The sequence below is a fragment of the Camellia sinensis genome, chromosome 11 (assembly GCF_055761805.1).
Source record: "Camellia sinensis isolate YWXY chromosome 11, ASM5576180v1, whole genome shotgun sequence".
NCBI lineage: Eukaryota > Viridiplantae > Streptophyta > Magnoliopsida > Ericales > Theaceae > Camellia > Camellia sinensis.
In genome coordinates, this window is record NC_138971.1 from 40261888 (window position 1) to 40286938 (window position 25051).

At 39.8% G+C, this 25051-nt stretch overlaps 1 protein-coding gene across 3 annotated transcripts; it reads right to left on the minus strand.

Moving 5' to 3' along the window:
* Positions 1-1045: 1045 nt before the first annotated feature.
* LOC114262678 (receptor protein kinase TMK1) lies at positions 1046-23082 on the minus strand. Of its 3 annotated transcripts, none has more exons than XM_028203050.2 (2): positions 20659-23082; positions 1046-1648 (listed from the first exon to the last, which is right to left on the minus strand). In XM_028203050.2, the coding sequence occupies exons 1-2, from the start codon at positions 22838-22840 to the stop codon at positions 1146-1148; spliced, it is 2685 nt and encodes an 894-aa protein (XP_028058851.2). In that variant the 5' UTR covers positions 22841-23082; the 3' UTR covers positions 1046-1145. The 3 variants fall into 3 exon arrangements, with proteins under 3 accessions (XP_028058851.2, XP_082749902.1, XP_082749903.1); XM_082893776.1 differs by lacking the exon at positions 1046-1648 and adding an exon at positions 16368-16727; XM_082893777.1 differs by lacking the exon at positions 1046-1648 and adding an exon at positions 16369-16715.
* Between the last annotated feature and the right edge of the window lie 1969 nt (positions 23083-25051).

Here is a 25051-nt window from a genome sequence, read left to right on the forward strand (position 1 = left end):
TAACGATTTGAAATCCCAGAACCAAGCCAATGCACTTAAAAAACCAAATCAACCTAACCCAAAGAGATCGATTTGATTTGATTCTTCAGTTCACTTGATAATTTAAACACTCTTAATATTTATCATGTTGTTTCTTCTAAACTAACACACAAAATTAGGACCTACTGTTTTTATCAATAGAAATCAAGTTAAGAAAACACAGATATTTACCCAAACATCATAATATAATTTTTTGTAATTGAACATATTATACACTCTCTTCCATTGTACACACGTTGATGTTAAAACTGGGAAAGCTTACTTTTCAAACATTCTTAAATACTTTTTACTTATTTTCAAGTATTTTTTGAGATTTTTAACACTTCGTATATTTTGGACTCTTGTTTTTATTCTTATGTGTAATAGATAAAAAATAAAAACCAATGATAAATGTTTTTCGTAGCCAACAAAAAAGCAAACTTATTTGGATGAAAAACAAGAAAAAATATTGTTCCAATTATAGTCTTACCAAATACCACTATATCATTGTCGCTACCACTACTACTACCGCTCCACTACAACCTCCTCCAATATATCACAATCGCTACCACCACTACCATTATCCCTCCACTCAAACTATTAATACAATCGCTAACATGTAAGTTTCAAGATTGTAACTAAGGCGCTGTTTGGGAAGTGGCTAAAGAGGCTATTATAGCCTAAAATGAAAATTTAGCCAAAAAACCCACTGTTGCAAGCTTTTTTCTTTTAAAAAAAAAAGGCTGCACAGCCGGCAGTGTAGGCACAGCTTACACTGTCAGCTGCAGAAATTGTTCCATTAGTGCATAAATTACGATTTTACCCCTTGACAGCAATTTAAAAAAATATATTTTTAGGGACAAATTTGTCATTCTAATTTCAAACATCATTTCAACACATTTTTCAATACAACAACTCAAATAAAATCCATCTTATCTTTCTAAACACAAAAACCAAAATAGTCTACTAAAATAGCCAAAAAGCTAAATAACCTATTAAAATAGTCACTTCCCAAACAAGACCTACGTATAGAAAAATATTTTTCGTAAGCTTTTTTTTTGGTCAAAACAAAGTATAACACACTCTACATATGTTTCTTAGGAAACTTTTGGTCCCATGATCACCACTTAAATTGTCTTTGATGGTGGTATTTTAAGACCATGAGCCTGTAATGATTCCCCAAAATTGTGATTAGAATTTTCAGTGTCCTGACAAAATTGTGGCCACTCATTTTGGAATGTATGCCTATAATGTGTCGACTTGACCTCTCCAGAGAATTCAAATCGCTCCTGAGCGTCTGATGGTTTCCAAAGCTCAACTAACGATAAAAGTACATTGACTACATGGGCCATGTTGGGCCTCTGTGAGGAGTTCTTTGTACAACAATGACCAGCCAACTCAGCAACAGTGTTGATACTCACAAGTATTTCTTCATCAAGATCAATTGTTGGGTCGATAGCTTTTTGGAATGAACCTTTGTAAATACGTATTTTACGAAACCATGTGACGAGATCAATGTACTCATCCTGCTGCGGCTCAAGTTCAAATACGGCATTTCTTCCAGTAATCAATTGTATTAAAATTACTCCGAAACTAAACACATCAATCTTAACTGTCACTCGTCCCGTTGCTGTCCAATCATACAAAAGATTTCAAGATCAAAAGCAGTTTTTTATCCCCAAAAAAAAAAAAAAAGTACCAAATGCAAGTACTTTTGAACTTATATATTTTAAATCCTAAACTGTGTTGTCAAAGTACGACTTTAGATTTAAAATTGTGTTTCAAATGGACTAATGTAAAAAATTCATTAATTAAGGCCTCGTTTGGGAACAGGCTAATTTAGTAACTTTCTGATTATTTAGTTAAAAAGATAGGTAAAAAAAACTTGTATGTTTAGAATAACTTTTTGACTAATTACGAAAAAATGTGTAAAAAGTAGAGAGAAAAGAGAATCTTTGACTTTTTTGTATGAGTTGTTGGCTTTTTGACTAATTTAGTAACTTTTTGGCTAATTGACTAAAAAGGTAAGTCCCCAAACGAGACCTAAGATTATGCATTTAAAACAAGATTTTACTTTTACTTTAAAACCATATTTTCAATACCCAACTTCCAAGAGGAACATGGGTTTGAAAAAATGTGCAAAGACTTTCGGTAATATGTATTCAAATGTTGTTTGAAATGATCTAAATAAGTGTAATTTTTAATTTTTTATGAAAAAACGTGAAATATGAGTTAAGTTTGAAGTGATGTGATAGAGAGATGATATGATTTAAATGAGATAATGTGACTTAAATAGGATTGTGATTTTTTGACTTTTTAACTTTTTTGTATTATGCCAAACTAGCCTTATTAGGAAATCATTCTTCAAATAGTTGTACGTCAATTAATCCATAATGTATTTTTGCATTTTAACATGTCCTATTATTTAAATATTTGATCTATCAAATCATAATTCTCATATTTAAGGTATTTTATGAATAATTTTACCTTTATAAATATTTTTTAAATCCTTAATAATTTAAATATTCACATTGACAATGTAAATGTTCACATTATAAAATATTTACACTATCAATGTGAATATTATTATTAGGAGTATTTTAGTAACTATATCGCCCATAAAACTTATTGAAATATAAGAAAATAATTTAAACGAAGTGAAACATAAAGAGGTGGAGAGGAGTTTATGAATAAATGACCGTTTCAAGGACTCAACTTTTGTTTAAAAAAAATTAATAATAAAAAAATCCAAGATTTCAACATGAGAGCCAATATAGATCCCCCAAATATATATAAATATATATGTACACTACCCGAGCTATTTAAATCAATTATCCTGTGTCGGATACTCAACATTGGACATTGGTAAAATGAGTGAAATTGTTGTATAAATGCATTACAATAAGTAAAAAAAATTTACCGTACATTACACATAGTACTCAAATAAAAATATAAAAATATGATTTTATTTTGTCTTGTTTTATTTTATTTTTTGTGTGCTTGTGCGCGCGCAGAGTTTCATATATTTAATTTTGAGATTGGATAAATTACACTAACGCCCCCCTAAGATTTCTGTTTAATATAGATTTTCCTTCACATTTGAAAAATTATATTTCCCTCCCTGAGGTTTGTAATCTCATTATAAATTGCCCTCCTGAATTGTTGATATCATGCCTTAAAATTTTGAATAAATTACATTGACACCCTCTGAGATTTATGTTTAATACAGATTCCTTCCTCACGTTTGAAAAATTACACTTATACCATTGTCAGATTAAAATGCTATATTTATCCCTTGGCCTTTCTACTTATAAAATAATAAAATAATGTTAATATTTTATTCATGTCATTTCAAAAAAATAACAATCATCTTCTTTGGTTTAATTCACACAAAAAAGTGAATTTCTTTATTTTTCGTGTTTTATTTATTTTTATTTTTACTGAATTTTTTTTATATTTCAAGCATTTTTTTATTTTTTAGATACACCTAATCTAGATATACTTAAGAAATATAATATTTTGTAATTTTGAAAAAAAAAAATTTACCACGTACAAGAAAAATATAAAAATACAAAAATTCAGTAAGACTGTAATAAATGTAAATGGCGCTATTTGATAATACTGTAATAAATGTGGGTAAATAGATGACAAAGAAAAATAATGATGGAAATAAAAATGAAAAATTCTATTAATATATAAAAATTTATATAAAAAATATCATAAAATTATTTTGATAGTGATGTTGTAAATATAAATCATGTTTATAGGTGCATTTTGTTTTAAAGTGAAAAGTCACCATTAAGTTATATCATTGTATTTAAATCACTCAATAAGAATATGTTCAGGTAGAATTTAATGATGAAAAGTTGTAAAATATAATCATGATAGTGGGGAGAAGAAACGGTAAAAAAAAGAAGGCAAATTGGTCATTTAAAAAAATTTAGGACATGACATCAGGTATCCAGGAGGCAATTTGTAATGAGATTACAAACCTTAGGGAGAGGGATGTAATTTTTCAAACACGAGGGAGGAATCTGTATTAAATAGAAGCCTCAGGGGGTGTCAATGTAATTTATCCAAATTTTTTCTAAATGACTATCTTGTCTTTTTTCCTACCATTTATTCTTTCTATCATTATGACTACATTCTATAGCTTTCCATCATTAAATTCTACCTGAACATATTTTTATTGAGTGATGATATACAGACATAAATTTTATATAGAATTTTCAACTACAATGATATAGCTTAATGGTAACTTTCCACTTTAAAACAAAACACCCATAAGCATGATTTATATTTACAACATTATCACTATCACAACATTTTTATGATATTTTTATGTATGAATATAATTTTTTTTTTATTTCCACCATTATATCTAGATTAGATTAATTTAATATAGATATATTTAATAAGTATAAGATTTGTACAAAAAACTTTAAAAAAAATCCATTGAATACAACAAAATAAGATAATATATTGATTTTTTTTTGTATTTTTCTATTTTTTTGTATTTGGTGAATTTTAAAAAATACAAAATATTATATTTCTTAAGTATATTTAGATTAGGTGTATCTAAAAAATAAAAATAGCTTAATATATTAAAAAAATTTAGTAAAAAATAAAAAATAAATAAAACTCAAATTTTTGTGTGAGTTAAACAAAAGAAGATAATTGTTATTTCTCTTAAAATGACATGAATAAAATATCTGCATTATTTTATTATTTTATATGTATTGATGATGCGATAATTCCAATGGAAGATGGGTCTGACTGATCCACACTTCTAATGGCTTTGCTCGTCTTGAAGCCCATGGGATGTGCCTACAAAAAGGTCCAAAGAATGAGGTAATCCCCCCGGCGGACCCTCCGACAATCGAGTTAGAATAGGATAGATTGATTGTGTAGAAAGAGAAAAAGGGAACGAAGAACTTAACCTTTAATGCATGTCAGAAGCTTCCTTATATTCTTTACTCATCATTTCCTTGTCCACTCCAGACTGTTGTGTTGGCCGAAAATCTATATTCTAGCTTGCATTGATCATGGTGAGTATGTATATTCTGACGTGAAGGGGTTGTCGTATTTAATACTGTGAGAGTCTCATTAATGGTAGATATATGAGTGTAATAACTTTGCAGGATCTTTGTCTGCTTATGTGGCTAGGCCTCTGCTTGACAAGTGTTTGAATGCTATTGGTCTTGGTCCATTGATTTTTCAAGATTACTGGGCATATTATCTAGTCCGTGGGATAAGTCCTGAGTCGTGGGCCGAACCCTCTTGTGGACCCACCGATATTAGTAGTCCTTCATTCCCAAGTGCAGCTTTAGTCCAACAAAAGGAATAGGTAAGGAGCCGATCGTGAGGAGGGCTGACCGTGAAGGTGGCCGAGCGGGATGACCGATCGTAAGGACAGCCAAACGCGAAGGGGGGTTGAGCGGGATGACCGATCGTAAGAAGAGCCAACCGTAAAAGGGGCCGAGCGGGATAACCGATCGTAAGGTGGGTCGCACGCAAAGCGAGGCCGAGCGGGATGACCGATCGTAAGGAGAGCCAACCGTGAAAGGAGCCGAACGGGATGACCGATCGTAAGGTGGACCGAACGCGAAGGGGGGCCGAGCGGGATGACCGATCGTGAGGAGAGCCAACCGTGAAGAGGGCCCAGTAGGATGACCGATCATAAGGTGGATTGAACGCGAAAGGGGGCCGAACGGGATGACCGATCGTGAGGAGGGCCGACCGCGAAAGAGAGGCGAGCGAGATGACCGATCGTGAGAAGGGCCAACCGCGAAGGTGGCCGAGCGGGATGACCGATCGTGAGGAGAGCCGAAGAGGCAGTGACGACGCATGGGGCTCTAGGAGCGATGAAGCAAGTGATGATGTGAAGTTGAATAAACAGGGGAGAGGAAAGAGGAGGGATGGGGTGATGGACGAATCGTAGCCATACAAGTGGGGTAATCAAGCCCAGTGGTGGGGGAGATGATGCATTAGTAAGAAACGAAGGGTTAGTATAGGACGTGGGAAAAGCGGGGGTTTGAACTTGGTGAAATTTTTAAACTAGCGAATTTTAACAGCGATCCTTGGAAAATAGGCAAACCCTAGGCCTTTGGAGTAATACGCTTTACGTACCTAATTGTGAAAAATCATCGTATTCCAGACTTAAGTTCCTTCGTCACAGTGGACTCTCCCCTTTTACAAATCGTAGATTTCCTAGTGCTCGCAATTGAAGAGATAGTCAAAAACGTAGCAGAGATAGCCTAAGACAAAGCAGCAACTATGGGTTTAGAATCTTTAGGAGAGGATGATGCGGTAGAGTTGACGGAGTAGTACAAGGCGGGGAGGGGTGTGGAACGATCGGCGGGATCTTTGTCAACGACGATGATGGCAGCAGTCCAGCCCATTAGCCAAGTGGCGCCCAACCATTGGCACACGAAGGCGGGCAAATCCATGTTAATGGCAAAAGATCTGGAGGAGATTTGGAGTAAATATCAAATCCCGGAGGAGGTGGAGTTAAGAGTGCTAAAGGCGAAAGAGATGGCATCAGATGCATGGCCGATGGAGTTTACTTTGTACGAAGAGGCGTTGCATGGGGGCTTGAGGTTGCCCTTCCCGCAGTTAGTGGTGAACGTACTAAACCGTCTGGAGGTGGCCCCAGGGCAATTGATGCCGAATGTGTGGAAGATAATATTTGCCTGCGCGATCGCGTGGTCGTGGGCGACTGGGGAGGAAGGGATGACTGTGGATGACTTTTTTTCATGCTACAAAGCCTCAAGGCAGCATGAGACCTTAGTGACGCTGCAGGTGGTGGTGGGGAGAGGACTGGTAGCAGGGTTGCCTTCGTCGCTGAAGGGTTAGAGGCCAAGATGGTTTTGCGTGTCAGCGAATGGCAGGAGGAAGGTGCGCATGAGTTGGAAAGTTCCCACAAAGTCACTGGAGCCGAAGTTGAGGCGGTGGCAGAGAGTAGGGTAAAACAAGTGAAGGAGTAGAGGGAAAATGAGGGACTAAAGTAGGACGACCTTGTCCAACCTTCGACCCTCTTTGCCCTGAACCTGGGGCCTAAGCCAAACGAAGGAGACCCTGCTCCAGAAGAGGTAGAGATGAGGAGGAAAACGCAGGAGGCGGAGGACAAATGTGCTTTCATGAAGGCCAAAAAATACGAGCAGCAATTAGGCCCAGCGCCTAAGTTTGTCGTAAAGAGGCTAGTCCGACCATGACCGAAGCCCTTGGGCAAGAAGGACTTAACCGATTTCATGCCGTTGTGAGCACCAGTGGACCCGCTGAAAGAGAGAAGCGAAAAAGATGTAGAGCTGGTATTGAAGAAGAAGAGGAGGAGAGTGGCCGCAAAGGGTAGAAAAGAACGGCCCGTGGTGAAGAAGATGAAAGATTGAGTGGCAGAGAGGCCCCAAAAGCAGGGGAAGAAGAGACCAAGGTTGGAGGGGGAGAGCAGGTAGTAGATGAGCAAAAAGGGTTGCTAGAGGGCGATCGGGCAATAGACCTACCCCCTAAGGACGTACCCTACAAAGAAGTGCCCCCAAGGCAGGAGGTAGGGGTAGGGTGATCGGTCGGTGCAGAGAGGGGCGCCGCATTGAATACCGTCACGCACCATGTTTGCGCAGTGGTTGGCTGCCTAGGAGGAGATGGAGGCGAAGCGAGGGTGGCCGCAGACCGTCTGTTAGGGGCTGTGGAGGATGCAACGATGCGGAGTGTGACGCGATTTACAGAGGTCAACCTCCTTAGAGGATTTTGCTCAGCACAGATGAAAGCGGCGACCCTGGCTGCTGCCCTTCTTGGCAAGGCAGTGGGGGGCGAAAGTGGAAACGGAGCTGTTAAAGGCCTAACTAGAAGAGGCACGGTCACAAGTGCAAAACTTAATGGAGGAGATAGCTTGTTAGAGAAAAGCAGCGCAGACTGCCTATGCAAAAAGTCTGGCCTACGCTCAGAGGAAAAAAAGATGGAGGTGTTAGCAGTGGCACAGAGTTACTTGACTGAGCACACCAGGATGAGCCAGAGTGAGGTTGCGTCCAAGTTGTCAGTTGCCAAGTCTGAGCTGGAAGCGGTATGCCATAGGGTGATATCACTAGAGTTTGAGCTGGCGAGCGAGCAGAAGAGAACTAACGAGGCTCAGCAAGCTTGTGCTACTGCTAAGGAGAGATTGGAGGAGGCCCTTGTGAACAATGAAGAGCTGCGCGACTTAGCCGTGAAAGATAAGGAGGATGCAGACGCACACATCACTGATTTAGAGAGAGCCTTGGAAGAAGAGAAGGCCAAGACAGTAGAGTTGGCCAGAATGATGGAATTTGAAAATGCTACCTATCCAGATCTGTGTACGACGGCAGTGGAACAGTTTAAGTTATCCTTAGAGTTTCAAATGGCTATGGACGCAGTGGTGGCGAGGAGCTTGGCCAGAGAGGGAGATGGTGGGGCTGGACCATCAAACATAGTCGTTGTGGAGCTGGTGGAGGGGGAAACCAAAGAAGAGATAATTCGACGGTTTTAGCAGTCGGATTATTATAAACACGAGATGAGCATGTATTGGGATAATGGCTGGACAAGCTTTAAGTATAAGGCGGAGGAGCTCTTCCTAGGTGCGGATTTCAGCAGAGTGAGGCCAGAAGAGGAGGACATTGCCCAAACCCCACTAGATAAAAGCATCGAAGAAGAAGATTTGGTATCCAACGAAGGCGAGGAAGAGGGAGTCTAGGCCTGAGTGTTGTTCGTTTTGTATCTTGTTTATTATTATTATTATTATTATTATTATTATTATTATTATTATTATTATTATTATTATTATTTTAGGGATGTAGAGATGTAATTTCTGTAATGAGATGTACAGTTTTGCAAGATGTTAATAAATAAAAATTGGAATATCTTTTGTGGTTGTTATGTTCGTGTCGTATGAGGATGATTAATGCCTTAAACTGGTGGAAAATAAGGAAATGGCCTTAGGTAGAACTGAAAAAATAATTTAACTTGGGTAAAAATGGCCTTTGATAGATATGAACTTGGATTTAATTAGGTGTTTGTAATTTTGGCTGAACTTACCAAGTTTTGGGTGTAAGGTTGACAATTGGAGTGGCATACTTGCATGGACACTTGAATAGGACCAAGCCTTGTACGATTTAACTTATGGTTGAGCTTTTCATGCTCAGTCTGGCTGAGGCTTGTTTAACTCAGTCTAGCTGAGTTAGACTGAGCTCTTCCTGCTCAGTCTAACTGAGGCTTCGGAAGGCTCAATTTGGCTGAGGCTATGGTTAACTCAGTCTCTCTGAGCTCTTCATACTCGGTCTGGCTGAGGCTTTGGAGGGTTCATTCTGGCTGAGGCTATGGTTAACTTAGTCTGGCTGAGCTTTTCATGCTCAATCTGCCTGAGACTTTGGAGGGCTCTGTCTAGCTGAGGTTTGGTTAACTCAGTTCGGTTGAGCTCTTCATGCTTAGTCTAGCTGAGGCTTGTTTAACCCAGTCTAATTGAGCTTTTCATGCTTAGTCTGGCTGAGGCTATGGTTAACTCAGTTTGGCTGAGCTCTTCATGCTCAGTCTGGTTGAGGCTTTGGAGGGCTTAGTCTAGCTAAGGTTTTGCTTAATTTTGGATTAAGGCACAACACAGATAATGGGAATTTTGAATTGTTGTCATAGCCCTACAATCATAAATATGTGTATTTGCATGGCGAGGGCCAAAATAGACAAGTGTTCTGATTAGCAAAATGAAACATACAACAATTGGAATCAAACAAAAAGCAGGAAATGTCGCTTTATTGGAAATAGCGTTTCAAGTGTTCAGCATTCCATGGATGAGGAAAGTCTCTGCCTTCCATGTCATGGAGACGGTATGTGCTTAGGCGGGGTCTTACTTTGACGATGTAAGGGTCTTCCCACTTAGCTGCTAGCTTGCCCTCGATTGGGTCTTTGGTGGCAAAAGTGGCTTCGCGTAAGACGAGGTCTCCCACTGTGAATGCCTTCGGCCGGACTCTGTGATTATAGTGTTGCCTTACTTTTTGTTGGTATAAGGCTAGTCGGACGGCGGTCATTTCTCGTAGTTCGTCGATGAGGTCTAGGTCGGCTCTCCGAAGGTCTTCGTTCAAGTGTGGATTAGGGTGGATGACTCTAGGCGTCGGTAGACCAACTTCCATAGGGATGACTTCTTCGGCGCCGTATGTTAGGCGAAACGAGGTCTCCCCAATTAGAGTTCAGGCAGTCGTCCAATAGGCCCAGAGGATGTTTGGCAATTCCTCTCCCTAGAGGCCCTTGGCAGACTCCAACTTGGTCTTGATGATTTTCAGCAAGGAGCAGTTGGTAACCTCCACTTGACCGTTGGCTTGAGGATGGCCTGGGAAGGAAAAACAGGTCTTGATATTGAGTTCTACGCAGAATTCCCTAAATTGACGTTGTTAAACTGTTTGTCGTTGTTGGAGACAATGGCTTGTGGAACTCCGAAACGACACACAATGGACTGCCAGATGAACTTAGTGGTATTCCGCTCAGTAATCTTAGCAAGAGGTTCCGCTTCGACCCACTTGGTGAAATAATTGATGGCGACTACGACAAACTTTACTTGGCCCCTGCCGGTCGACAGAGGGCCCACGAGATCGATTTCCCATTTAGCGATAGGACAAGGGCTGCTGAGCATGATCAGCTCTGTTGGAGGGGCGTAGGGGATGTTAGCAAAGCGTTGGCATTTGTCGCATTTCATCACAAAATCAGTAGCGTCCTACAAAGTGTGGGCCAAAAGTAACCTGTTCAGAGAATTTTATGAGCTAGAGATCGTCCTCCAGAGTGATTTCCAGAAACTGCCTTATGTATTTCTCTCATTACATAGGTTGCTTGATCATTGTTGAGGCATCTAAGGTACGGTCGTGAAAATCCCCTCTTATACAAAATGTCGTTGACAAGGGCATAATTCGAGGACTGAGTTCTGACTTTGGTAACCTTCTGTCTATCTGCAGATAGTATTTCCTATTCTAAGAATGTGATAATGTCTTGGGCCCACGAGATAGGTTCGTTCTAGAGTAGATGGATTACTTTCTGATCTGGTGAGATTGTTGGATTGGTTAGGTATTCAACCCAGATGCCATGGCAGAGGTCTGATTGATCTGCGGATGCTAATTGTGTCATTTTATCTGCTCGGGAGTTCTCTGACCTAGGGACATATCGGATGTGAAAACTATTAAAAAAGCGGGTCAGAGGAAAAGCAATGTCCCTGTATGAACGCATGGCTTCCTCCTTTGCATCAAACTCGCCTGTTATCTATCCGACTACCAACCGAGAGTCACTAAGCACTCAGAGATGGTCGACTCCGATGTCTCTAGCCAGTCGGAGACCCGCTATGAGGGCTTCATACTCGGCCTGGTTATTATTTGCCGCAAATAGGAATCGAACGGCACACTTGAAGTATTCTCCTTCTAGGGTGGTGAGGATTAAGCCAGCTCCGCTACCCTCTTTGTGAGATGAACCATCAACACTGAGGGTCCAAGAGTAGGGGTCTTCTGTATTACCAGTGATGTGTGCTGCCGGAGGAGGCACGTTCGGAGTGGGATTGGTGAATTCCAAGATAAAGTTAGTGACAGCCTGGCCTTTGATAGTTATTCGAGGTTGGTAAGAGATTTCATACTAGCTTAGTTCAACGGACCATTGCATGAGTCTATCTGATGATTCTGGTTGTTGTATAACCATTTTCAAAAGCTGGTTAGTGAGAACCACTATGCAGTGGGCTTGGAAAGAAGGTCAGAGGCGTCTGGAGGCGATGACCAGAGTGAGGGTCATTTTTTCTAACAAGGGATAATTTTGTTCTGCCCTTGAAGTGCGCGGCTAATGCAGTAAACCGGGCACTAGATGGAGCTGTCTTTTTTGATAAGGGCAGCACTAACCACGGTGTTGGAGACGGCTAAGTAAATGGAGAGGGTCTCGCCCGACAATCGTTGAGAGATGAAATGAGGGTTATCCATACACTGCTTTAGTTGTTGGAAAGCCTCTTCGGACTCGGTGTTCCATTCAAAAGCCTACCGAAGAACTTTGAAGAATGGAAGACATTTGTCAGTAGCTCGGGAAATGAATCGATTGAGAGCGACGACTTTACCAGTAAGTTGTTGGACCTCCTTTACCGTTCGGGGAGATTGCATTTCGATTAGGGCTTTGATCTTCTCCAGATTGGCCTTGATACCTCGATAGTTGACAATGAACCCCAAAAACTTACCAGATCCGACGCCAAATGCGCACTTCTCGGGGTTCAGTTTCATCTTGTACTTGCGTAGGGCTTGGAAGGTCTTTCGCAGGTCTGTTAGGTGATCGGAGAAGAGTCTGCTTTTGATGAGCATGTCATCGACGTAGACCTTCATGTTGCAACCGATCTGATGTTTAAAAATGGCATTAACCAGACGTTGGTAAGTAGCTCCCACATTCTTCAGACCGAATGGCATCACTCAGTAATGATAAGTTCATCTGTCAGTGATGAAGGAGGTATGTTCCTGGTCAGTTGCATGCATTAAGATTTGATTGTAGCCTGAGAAACCATGAAGCTGAGCATCTGGTGGCCGATCGTTGCGCCGACCAGTAGATCTATTCGGGGAAGTAGGTAGGTATCCTTAGGACAAGCTAGATTGAGGTCGGAGTAGTCAACACAAAGTCTCTACTTGCCATTACTTTTTCGAACCAAGACTACGTTGGATAGCCATTTAGGGTAGTCTACATTTCTAATGAACCGGACCTTTAACAGCTTGTCCACCTTAGTAGCAATGACGTTGTTGTGTTCTGGATGAAAAATGCGCTACTTTTGGTGAAATAGGCGGAACTGGGGCTCAATGCTGAGGCGACGGATAATAAAAGAATGGTTGATACCTGGCATATCTGAATGGGTCCAAACAAAGACGTCTTTATGCTCGGCTAAGAGGGTCATGAGGTCAACCCTGGCCTGAGAGGACAGCTGACTACCAATCTTAGCCGTTTTTGTTGAATCAGTGGGATCAATGAGTATTTCGACTAGTTCCTCCACTGGTTCGCCTCTAACTAGCTTTTTCTCGTCTCGAGCGTCAAGGCCCTCGATGATCATAGCCTTTTTCATCTTGACTTCCTTTAACGAGGCGACGTAGAACTCTCTGGCCACCGTCTGTTTGCCCCTTACTGTGCCAACCCCCTAATCGGTCAAAAATTTCATGGCTAGATGGTAGGCGGAGGTGACAACTTGGAGGGCATTGATAGTTGTGCGATCGAGTATGATGTTGTAAGCAGAAGGGCAGTCGACGACGAGGAAAGTGAGCAGTTTGGTGGATTGTCATAGATATTCTCCGATGGTGATGGGGAGATCGATGGAGCCTATGGAGGTCACCAAATCGTTAGTGAAGCTGACTAGTGGGGTTTAGAGAGGCGACAACTTTTCTTCTCCGACCTTAAGCTATCGGTAAGCATTGAGGAAAATGATGTCGGAAGAACTGCCATTGTCGACAAGTACTCGTCTGACTTTATAATTTGATAAGAGAGCGGAAATGACCAGGGGGTTGTCATGGAGGTAGCGAATACCTATGCAGTTTGCCTCCGTAAAGGTGATTGGTTCAGACCATTACATAGGCTGTTTGTAGGGGTGGTCCATTGTCATTACTTCATTGTAAGAGCCTTATCTGATTTTTCTGAGCTACGCTCGTTGTGCCGACCTAAATGGTCCACCGCATGCGAGCCCCCCAGCGATGACTCTGATCTTGCCGACCGAGGAGGGTCGCCTTGTGCTCGGGGTTGGTATTGAGGCCGATCATCATTCCGCTCGAGTTGTGCTGGTCGTCGAGGGGGAGAGTGTTAGCGGTTATGGTTTGGAGGGCCAGTTCTAGGCCTTTGCAGAGGATGGGCTGCTGTGAATCGGCTGAGACATCCCTAGCGGATCAGATTCTTGACCTAGTCTTTGAGGTTGACACATTCGTCAGTGTTGTGGTCATGGTCTTGATGGAAATGATAGTACTTGGATTGATCCCGTCGGTTAGAAGGAGATCAGGATGGTTGAAGCCATTTTAGGTTATAGTCTCGTTGAATTTGATTTAGAACTTACTCCATGGGTGAATTGAGGAGGGTTGTACCGTTCGAACCGACTAGTCGGTCCGAGCATGCAGGTCGATCTGGGTATAATGGAATCGGTGCGTATATTGTGAGGGGTCGGGGTTTAGGCTCTTTTCTTTTGTCCTTTGAGGGGGGGCTTTGGATGTAGAGTCTTGGTGAGTTGCCTGAGAGTCTTCGACGTTCATGTATTTTTGGGCTTTGGCGAGAATGAAGGCCATAGTGGTCGAGGGATTTTTGGAAAGGAAGAAGAAGAAATCGAACGAGCGCAAATCGACCATAAAGGCTGTGAGAATGACCTTGTCATTGTGTTCCTCCACTTGTAGGGCTTCGGTGCTAAAGCAGGTGACATAGCTACGTAACGACTCCCTTTCTGTCTACCCGATGTTTAGCAGTTAGGTGGTTGGATGTCGTTATCGCTGAGCACCAATGAAATGGCTTAAGAAGGATTTGCTGAAATGGGAAGTAACTGAGTCTGAGGGGAGCTGATTGAACCAAAGGCACGCCGATCCCTTCAGCGTGACAGAGAAAGCACAATACATCATTTCGTCTGGAAAGGCATGTAAGATCATAAGTGTCTGATATGCTTTTACATGGTCGACAGGATCGATGGTACCACCAAAGGTGTCGATCGATGGCATTTTGAACTTGGAAGGGAGAGTTTTATCCCTGATGGAAGCAGTAAAAAAAGAGTTGATGGTGGAGGAAGTCTTGTGTCACATGTTCTGCATGACCCCCTGTAGTTGGAGTTTCATGGCCCGCAGTTCTTCATCCCAGACGGGAGCATTATCCCCACAAACAGGGATCAGGGGTTGAACACTGCTAACCTTACCTTCATGGGTGACTGTATGGTGTGATAAGGGATGGTTATGGAAAGCTGGTGGCATATCTTGACGAGGCTGCGAGCCTGACGGAGGAGGGTGCAAACCGTCAAGATTCGAAAGTTGAAGCCACGAGGTGAAGGGTGGAAATGTTCCTTGAAGCACGTGTGGTGGGAATTGATGTTGATGGTGGGCTTGTTCTGGGTGCGGAGGAACTATTGGCTGTGGTAGAGGCAGGATAGACAGGTCACACGGGAGTAAGATACTGATCAGGGTTTGGTTTTGCTCAGTCAGTCGGTTGATGCTGTTGGTGAGTTCTGCAAAATATGAAGGCGGGTTATTTGGGTTGGAGGGCTCAGCTTCGAGGTTACCAGCGTTGTGTTGGAAAGCCATGGATCTAGTCGTGACTATCCACTCTAATGTAGAAGGTGGATGATTGTGGGGTTCCTTCTGGTGACGATGAACACAACTGTCTTTTCGAAATGGAGATTCCTACAGACGGCGCCAACTGATGATGCAATAATTCCAACAGAAGATGGGTCGGACTGATCCACACTTCTAATGGCTTTGCTGGTCTTAAAGCCCACAGGATGTGCCTGCAAAAAACGTCCAAAGGGGGAGGTAATCCCCCGGCGGACCCTCCGACGATCGAGTTAAAATAGGATAGATTGACTGTGTAGAGAGAGAAAAAGGAACGAAGAACTTAACCTTTAATGCATCTCGAAAGCTTACTTATATTCTTTGCTCATCATTTCCTTGTCCACTCCAGACTGTCGTGTTGGCCGAAAGTCTATATTCTAGCTTGCGTCGTTCATGATGGGTTTGTATATTCCGACATGAAGGGGTTGTCGTATTTAATGTTATGAGAGCCTCATTAATGGTAGATATATAAGTGCAACAACTTTGCAGGGTCTTTATCTACTTATGTGGCTAGACCTCTGCTTGACAAGTGTTTGAATGCTATTGGTCCTGGTCCATCATTGATTTTTCAAGATTACTAGGCTTTATTATCTAGTCCGTAGGCTAGGTCCTGAGTTGTGGGCCGGACCCTCTTGTGGGCCCACCGATATCATGTATAAAGGCCAATAAACAAATATGTCATTTTAATCTGACATAAGAGTAAGTGTAATTTTTCAAATGTGATGGGGGAATCTGTATTAAACAGAAACTTCAAGGGATGTCAATGTAATTTATCCTTTGAGATTTAATGAATCCGACCTCTAGATACACACTCAAACTCAACACTCAACACTTAACACTCGTACCCAAATCCATATAATATAGAAGCCAATATCATGGCACTTATTTAATGTAAATTGTATAGTGTGCACCCTAACGGACGATGCAATCACAAAAGTAATCACAAAAGTAAAAATTTTAAATATCAATTAAAAAAATAGAAGAGGCTATTTAATTAGATGAAACATTATTTTAGAACTAAACTTTGTGGCATGAATCCTTTTTTTAGTTCAACTTTATATCTATTTTATTAATGTCATTAAATCATGGGAAATTCTAACATGCACATCCTTAAAAAAGGTGTACTCTATGTTACAGAGACTATGAAATTTGGGAGGTACTATGTCGAAACGATACGACACGGGTATGAGTGCGGGATATGGTCGGAATATGGCTCTTTATAAATAGATACAGCTCTATTTTTCCCTAAATGCAAAAGAAATAAAAGAGAGAGCCAGAAGAGAACCCGTCGCTAGCTTCGATCCTCTGTTCGACTACTTCGACAAGTATGGCCCTTTCGATCCTTTGTCGTTGGCTTCGACTTCCCATTCGACTTCGAGGCCCCTTCAACTTTACCTTCGCCTTCATCTTCTCTCTCTCTCTTTCTCTCTCTCTCTCTCTCTAAAGAAATTCCATAAAATCATATAAATAGTTGTCAAATCAGCATTCATATCGTTAATCGACATGGCCTCATAAAGGATCGCGAATCAAATCAAATCGAATTGTGAATCGTAAAGATTCAGTCACTTTTTTAAAATTACTTAAAAACATATATTTACACACTTAGTGTTAAATATATCTTATGAATATGAAATATTTAAACTTCAATCAATAAAAATGTTATTTTGAATAATAATCACATAATTTCATAGAAAAGAAATTAACAAAGGTTTCTATTGAAGATTACCATCTTACTTTTTATTTATTTATTTATTATTATAGATATTTCTTATCAACTATTATTAATAAAAACCGTAACCAAATAGACAAACTATCAATTTCTAAAGTAACAATAATTAACAATGATGATATTTGGACAATAAGGGTGTGTTTGGTAACGTTTACGTTTTCAGTTTATATTTACAAAAATTTTATAAACTAGTTTTTGTTTATTTTTAGAAAAACATAAACTACAAACGCGTTTGGTAATTGACAAAATGTCTAAAAAAATTTAAAATATAAAAAAGAGTGAGAAATGGCAAGTGGCGGCGGACGACGGTGGTGGAAAGTGGTGACGGTGGGCGGTGGGTAGCTGGTGGTGGTGGTGGTGGCAGGTGGGTGGCGGATGGCAGGTGGTGGTGGGTGGTGGCCGGTAGGTGGTGGTGGCGGGTAGATGGCGGGTGGTGGTGGTGGGTGGGTGGGTGCGTGACGGTGGCGGGTGGTAGCGAGTGGGTGACAGGTGGTGGGTGGTGGTGGCAGGTGGGTGGCGGATGGCTGGTAGTAGTGGGTGGTGGCGGGTGGGTGGCAGGTGGTGATGGTGGGTGAGTGGGTAACGGTGGCCGGTGGTGAGTGGTAGCGAGTGGGTGGTGGGTGGGTGGTAGCGAGTGGGTGGGTGGGTGACAGTGGCGGGTGGTGGGTGGTAGCGAGTGGGTGGTGGTGGTGGTGGTGGTGGTGGTGGTGGTGGCGGCGAGTGGCGGGTGGCGGCGGCAAGTGGGTGGCGAATGGCGGATAGCGGGTGGTGGCGGGTGGGTGGTGGTGGTGGGTGGGTGACGGTGGCGGGTGGTAAGTGGTAACGAGTGGGTGGTGGTGGCGGTGGCGGTGGCGGTGGCGAGTGGTGGTAGTAGGTGGGTGGTGGGTGGCGCATAATGGTGATGGTGGTAGGTGGTGGGTGGTGGTGGCGGGTGGTGGTGGCTGGTGGTGGTGGGTGGCTAGTGGTGGCAGGTGGTGGATGGTGGTGGCAGGTGGGTGGTGAGTGGTGGTGGCAAGTAGGTGGCGGGTGGTGGTAGCGAGCGGTGGATGGTAGTGGCGGGTGGTGGGTGGTGACGGGTGGATGATAAGTGGGTGGTGGGTGGTGGTGGTGGTGGTGGTGGTGGCGGCAAGGGGTGGGTGGTGGTGGCGAGTGAGTGGCAATGGGTGGTGGTAGCTGGTGGGTAGTGAGTGGTGGTGGGGGTGGGTGGTGGTGGCGGAAGACAGTGGTGGAAAATGGTGGCGGGTGGTGGCTAGTGTTGGGTGATAAAAAAAAAAAAAAATTCAAAACTCAAAACGGAAACATATTTTTTGTGTTTTCATTTTTTTGCCAAATTTATAAACTGAGACCACTGATTTATAAATCAAAAATTTTACCAAACAAGTTTTTATTTGAGTTTTTTAAATTTTTGTAAATATAAACAGAAAACTAAAAACGTAAGTGTTACCAAACGGCACCTAAGTATACATATTTTTTTAAGTTAACGTGTTGCAAATAATAAGAAAAAATTATTTAGAATTTTTATTTTAAAGCCTAAAATATTTTAAGAGATATAACTGACCTCTCACATATAATATTCAATTATATTTAATTTAATAGAATAGCAATAGATAATTCACAGTGTAACTTTAATCTTAAACATCTTTAGAAAATATATTTTGAATTTTTAAAAGGAAAAAAATGAGAAAGAAGGTTAGAAATATGTTGGGTGTGACTGAATCTGATTGAATCCTATTAAAAATTCTATAATCACTAAAATAACAACAAATCATGCATGTATATGTCAGTTATTTTGGTATTAAATGCTATTAAAAATTGTATTATGTCATTTGCACTAAAAATATGGAGAAAAAATAATCGAAAATATGTTAAACACGATAATTTCAAAAATTGCATGAATCGTAAAAAGTGAATAGAATCATAAATCGATTGTGAATCGTGCGATTGACTAAGGATTCACTTTCAAAATATATTCACCCATAAATTTGTATCGATTTTGCAAAATTGTGAATCGAATCGTGAATCGAATCGCAAATCGTAAAAATCTGATAATAGAGATCATATATAATAATAAAAATTCTAATAAAATCTATAACACAAATCATCTATTTTTTATTTTTTATTTTTTTTAACATAATTTGTTATTCTTTATTTGTTATATTTTTTTTTATAATATGTATATATATATCAATTAAAAATAAATATATATATACATATAAATTAATCAAAAATATTATCAATAAAAATAATACATAAGACAATAAATAATATATATATTTTAAAAATAAATATTTAACGTATTCTCGTACCAGTATTCAAATTTGGATCCATATTTATGTATTCTTTAATTTTTAATTTTGAAATGTCCGACTCTTATATACGCACTCGCATCTGATACCCGCACCCAAGCCTAGGGTGTACCATTAGCACTCCTAGTTATGTCATTTTATTATTTAGTTATGAGATTATTTTAGTTATAACTAATGAGATTTGTAAATGTACCTCATGCTGTGTTTAGTTATAATAAAAAAATATATTTTTAATTATAATTCAAAAAGTATAAAATTATGTTATTTTATTTTTTAATTATAAAATGTAAATGAGACACATCTTTTAAGAAATGCATACCATAATGTTTTCCTTAAATCATTGTCTCTAAATTTTTTTAAGTTGGTTTCAGGAGTAAACATTGAATGTGATAGTTAGACCAAAAAAAGGGACAACTTTGTACACAGTAATATAAATCCAATCCTATTATTTCTAAAACATATCAAGGACATTTTCTTGGATAATTACTTCTGTAGAATGGAAAAGTAAAAGCATTTACTTAAATTCAACTATGTGGAAACTCATGACTTGTTAGCTAATTTTTTGAAAAATGCAATTCTAACACAAAATATATAAAAAAATAATTACGACAAATTATATAGTGATTCTTATATTTTACCTCTTGTATTATTTTAGTCCCTCTATCTTCAATTGGCTCAATTCTAACCCTTAATTTTAAATTTTATATCAATTTCGTCCAATTATAATGTCGTAGTGATTTTAACAAAAAAAAAAAAAAAAAATCACTGAATTACTTAAATTTAACTCATTGAATTTAGTAAATTTATAATTTTATTTTAAAAAATATGAAACATGCCACTTATATATATATATATATATATATTTTTTCATAAAAAAAATGCTAAGAGTTATAACTAATTAGATTAAATTAAAACAAAATTATAAATTTAAGATCAAAATCAAGTCAATTGAAATTATAAATACCAAAATGACAGAAGAATCAAAATACATGAACTATTTTTATAATTTGTCCAAACAATTATTTGTAAACGTCATTTTTTAATTTAAAAATCACCTTGATTGTTGTTTTGTTTCAGGCATAACATACCTTTTTTTTTTTTTTCTTTTTTTTTTGTCTTTCAAAAGCTTATAGAGAAAAAATGAAAATAGTTGTGATAAACAAATACTTCGATACAAAATTTCTATAAAAAAAAAATGTTGGATATTGTGGTTCTCTCATTTTCAAAAGAAGGTGCTATTACTTGGGCTCAGAATTTTAAAAATATATTAAATTATTCAGATTGAGTTTTTGTATCAAAATTCAATGTCTATAATTTTTAATTTATAAAAGAGTACCTGCATATTCTGGTGCGAGATATCCAAAAGTTCCTGCTAATTTAGTTAGACCTGAAGAGTTTCCAACCGGTGCAAGACGAACAAGTCCAAAATCCGCTACTTTAGCACGCATATCATCTCCTAAAAGAATGTTGGATGGTTTAAGATCTCTATGAATAAAACTTTGATGGGCCAAACCATGCAAGTACTCAACACCTCTGGCCACATCAAGAGCAATGGTCAGCCTCTTAGACCACTCAAGGGGTTTCAACCCTTCCTCCTTCCAGTTAAACAAGAACCTACTAAGAGTTCCTTGAGCCATGTACTCATAAACTATTAGCCTCTCGTTTCCATCCAAGCAATATCCAAGAAGATCAACCAAATGCCGATGTCGGACCTTCGTAAGCACAGCTATCTCAGACTTGAACCCATCCAAACCCTTCCCAGTTACCACTCCCGACTCCATCCTCTTAACCGCAATCTTAGTCCCATCGTGCAACTCCCCTTTGTAAACAGTTCCAAATCCACCTCTCCCCAATATATTCTCTTCGGTAAAATTGTTAGTCACGTTCTTCAAAACTTGAATCGAGATCACCCTGCTTCCAGATTCAATAACATGAATGTTACTGGGTCCACCACTTCCATGAGTAAATGTTTCACTCTGCACCCTACCAGAAAGCTTTCGTTTAGCCCTGTAAACACAGAACAATCCGACCCCAAAAGCGAAAACCGCACAAACACCACCAATCACCGAAGTCTTCCTACCATTATTCGAGGGTGTACTAGGTGTACTCCCTGGGGGTGTTCGGGTTCCAGGTGTCCCCGGAGTCGAACCACCACTATCCTTCCCAATATCAGAATTGCCATCAGTTTTCACAAGCACATTACTCTTAAACAATGGAATTTTCCCATAAAGCTGATTGTTGGAAACATCTAGTTGTTTAAGATTAGGCAAAGTTGTAAGCTCATTCGGGATAGTACCCGTCAAATTATTATTAGCAAGAATCAGTATCTGCAACGAAGTAATCGAAGAGAAATTCGGAGAAATCGTACCCGTAAGACCCATTTTCTGAAAATTAACAACAGTAATGCTTCCATTACTACAACTGATCCCCAACCACCCCGCACAGGGATCATTACCTTTCCAATTCGCAGCAAAAACAGTCGGGTAACCAACAGATTGCGCAGTCAAAAGCAATGTATTCACTCGGGGATCGCACGGAACTCCGGGACCAAGTAAGCAGAAGCTATTTGTTCCAGGTATCAAATCAACCCCAACAGAAGGGGGAAATTTCGGGGTTGGACCTTGCAATTGATTGTTGGTCAAATTCACAACCCTAAGCGATGGAAGATTCACAAAAGAATCCGGTACCGGACCCGTAACCGCACAGTCTCTCACACAGAATTTCCGCAACATGGTAAGGCCCGAAAGGTCCGGTAAAGGGCCCGAAAAGGAATTGGATTGTAACCAAACTGCGGTTAATTGAGTCATGTTCTGAATCACAGCAATTGAGCCATTGAGCTTAGAACTACTCGTCTGCCCATTTAGCCACAGAGACTGAATCGGAGAACCCGAAAAGCTCGCAGGAAGCTCACCCTCGAGGTAATTGAAAGACAAGTGAAGAGTCGTGACGCTCGAGAAGGTGTCGCCGCCGAGAAAATCGGGGATTTTTCCGGTGATGTTAGCGGAAACGGCCGAGAAAACTTGGAGAGTTGAGGCGTCTCGGAAAGTTACCGGAATTTGCCAAGCCGAAAAGGGATTTTTATCGAGAAATACCTGTTGGAGAGAGGTTAAGCCGGAAAGGAAATCGGAGGGAATGGAAGAGAAGTTGTTGTCGTTGAGCAAGAGAAACTGGAGCGAGTTCAACCCGGCGAAACTCGGGAGCGAACCAGTGAGTTGGTTGGACATGACCTCGAATCTCAGTAAGGCAGTGAGTTTGTTGATTGAGGGAGGGAGAGAGCCTTGGAGGTTTTGATGCCCGATTTGGATCCGGGTGATTCGGCCGTCGTTGGAGCAAGCTACGTGTTGCCAATTGCAGGGGTTTGAGTCGGTCCAGCCGAGTGAACTCGGTGGGTTGAGGCTGGTTTTCAGGTCCTGCATTACTGAAGCGTCGGTTGAGCTGGACTGAGACTGAACCGAGACGAGGAAAGAGAGGAGGGAGAAGAGAGAGAAAAGCATGGAACCCAGTTGAGGTTTTGCCATTTTCTCGAGAAAGAAGGAGAAAGAAAGTGATGGTAGTGATTTTTGGAGGGGGATGATCAAAATGTGAATTTTAGAGAGAGAAAGTGAAAAGTGGTGTCTAAGATTGCAGACGAAGCGGCGGAGATAGAGGGAGAAGAAAGACCAAGATAGAGAGAGAAAGTGAGAGAAAGAGGAGAGAGAAAAGGTTTTGGGAGTTTTTCCATTTTTCCATTTCTGGTGAAGAGGGGAGTTTTGTTTTGTGTTATTGTGCCTGTTTGGCAGAACTTAAAAGCAGCTTATTTCAGTTTTTACCTTAATTAAAATTATTTTGATGTGTTTGGTTTAGCTTATAACTTATAGCTTATAGCTTTTTGGAAGTCAGAAATCAGCTTATTCTTTGAGTGGGGCTAGAGATGCTTAATTTATAAGTCAGAAATCAGCTTATGTTCATAGTTATAAGTTATAAACTGTTTAGGCATAAGGTATAAGTTCTACCAAACAGGGCCATTATTATGGAGGAGGAGATTGAAAGATATAAGTATCATGGAGATTGAAAGACATAAGGCCACGTTTGTTTTGGGTATGAGAGGGTGATTGGGATTATGATAGTTGTGGATCTCATTTAATATGTTGTTTATTTATAGAGTTGAGGAAGGGACTGCTAAGCCGAAAGGCTTAGGATAGACCTTGCAAATGAGATTCGAATGGGCCTTCAGGACTTGGTATTAGAAAAATAGTCTGGTGGACTAGAAATTTTTTATTTTTATTTATTTTTTATTTTATTTTTTACATGTCGGGCATTTTTTTTTTTTAACATTAATGTTTAATTTTTTGTATTTTTTGTTAAGCAAAAATCATTATTTTATTTATTTTATTTTTTTCTGAAAGTTTTTTATTTTTATTTTTTTTTTATTTTTTACATGTTGGGCATTTTTTTTTAAAACATTAATTTTTAATGTTTTTGTATTTTTTTATTTGTTTTATTATTTTATATTTATTTTATATAAAAATAATTTAACAATCCTTACACTAACAACTATCATCAAAATAAACACAATTTTACTTAATCCCTTCACTATCAATCCCCTCCATTCTATCTCTGAAAATAGACGAGACCTAAGTATCATCATACATGTATATGGGGTAATGATAGAGACGCGTAAGGATCCTCTAGAGAATGTTTCTACAGTGATCTCCTACAGTGCAAGACAAGCAGCTGATACGTGTCCCACTCATCAAACCAAGGGCTGAGATTCAACTCACCAAAACGACGTCGTTTTGGTGAGTAATTTGAAAACAAAAAACAAAACAAAAACAGAGTAAGAGAGAGAGAAGAGGATCCCCAATCTCTGCCATGGCTGGGTTTTCAAATCTCTGCCATGGCTGTTTTGATTTATATATGTATATATATCATCTCTATGTTTGATATATTTGTTTGTTTCGATTTATATATATATATATATATATAGATCTAGAAGGAAAAGAAAGGAAGAGGAAAAGTAAGGAAGGGGAGGTGCGGCGAGGGAGCCATGTGGCATCGGCGATAGCGCGTTTAGGGTGGGAAGGGGCGGGGCGGGGCAACGATGTCCTCCTTCTCTTCTCTCCTTCTCTCAGTGGGTTTGCGTAGTTGTTTAAGTAATTTTACCCGATTGGAGCTTCAAATACTCAATCAAACCCATTCCATTGATAACAACACTGTGTTTGTGTTTTTGAATGTTGTTGAATAAACTAGAATCATCAATAAGCAAACTTAACAGGTCTCTCTCTCTCTCATCAAATTACACACTTTATCAACAACAAAAAAAAATAATTCATATTTGTAGCTCTTAAATGTGTATGGGTTTGATTTAAAGTTTTAAGCTCAACATATCTCTTTCTCCCTCATTCTTTCAATTCTCTCATCAAATTTATATATGTTTATTATTTTCTTCTTCTTCTTCTTCTTTTTTTTTTTTCAAATTACTCACCAAAACGAGGTTTAATTCCACCGTTGGATGGATCACTCTAGAGATCGCTTGAGAGTTTTCACTCTAGAGGATCCTGATGTGATAGAACCCACTAAAAGTGGTGCTCTAAAGCAACTACTAATGATATGGCATCCACTTTAAAAAAAAAAAAAAACACAGACACAACAACACTGTGGCAGTGGGTGAGACTCACTGCTACATCATTAGTGGTGGCACTAATTAGTGCTCTCACTCATTTTTATAGTTGGCATATATGCGAGCAAAT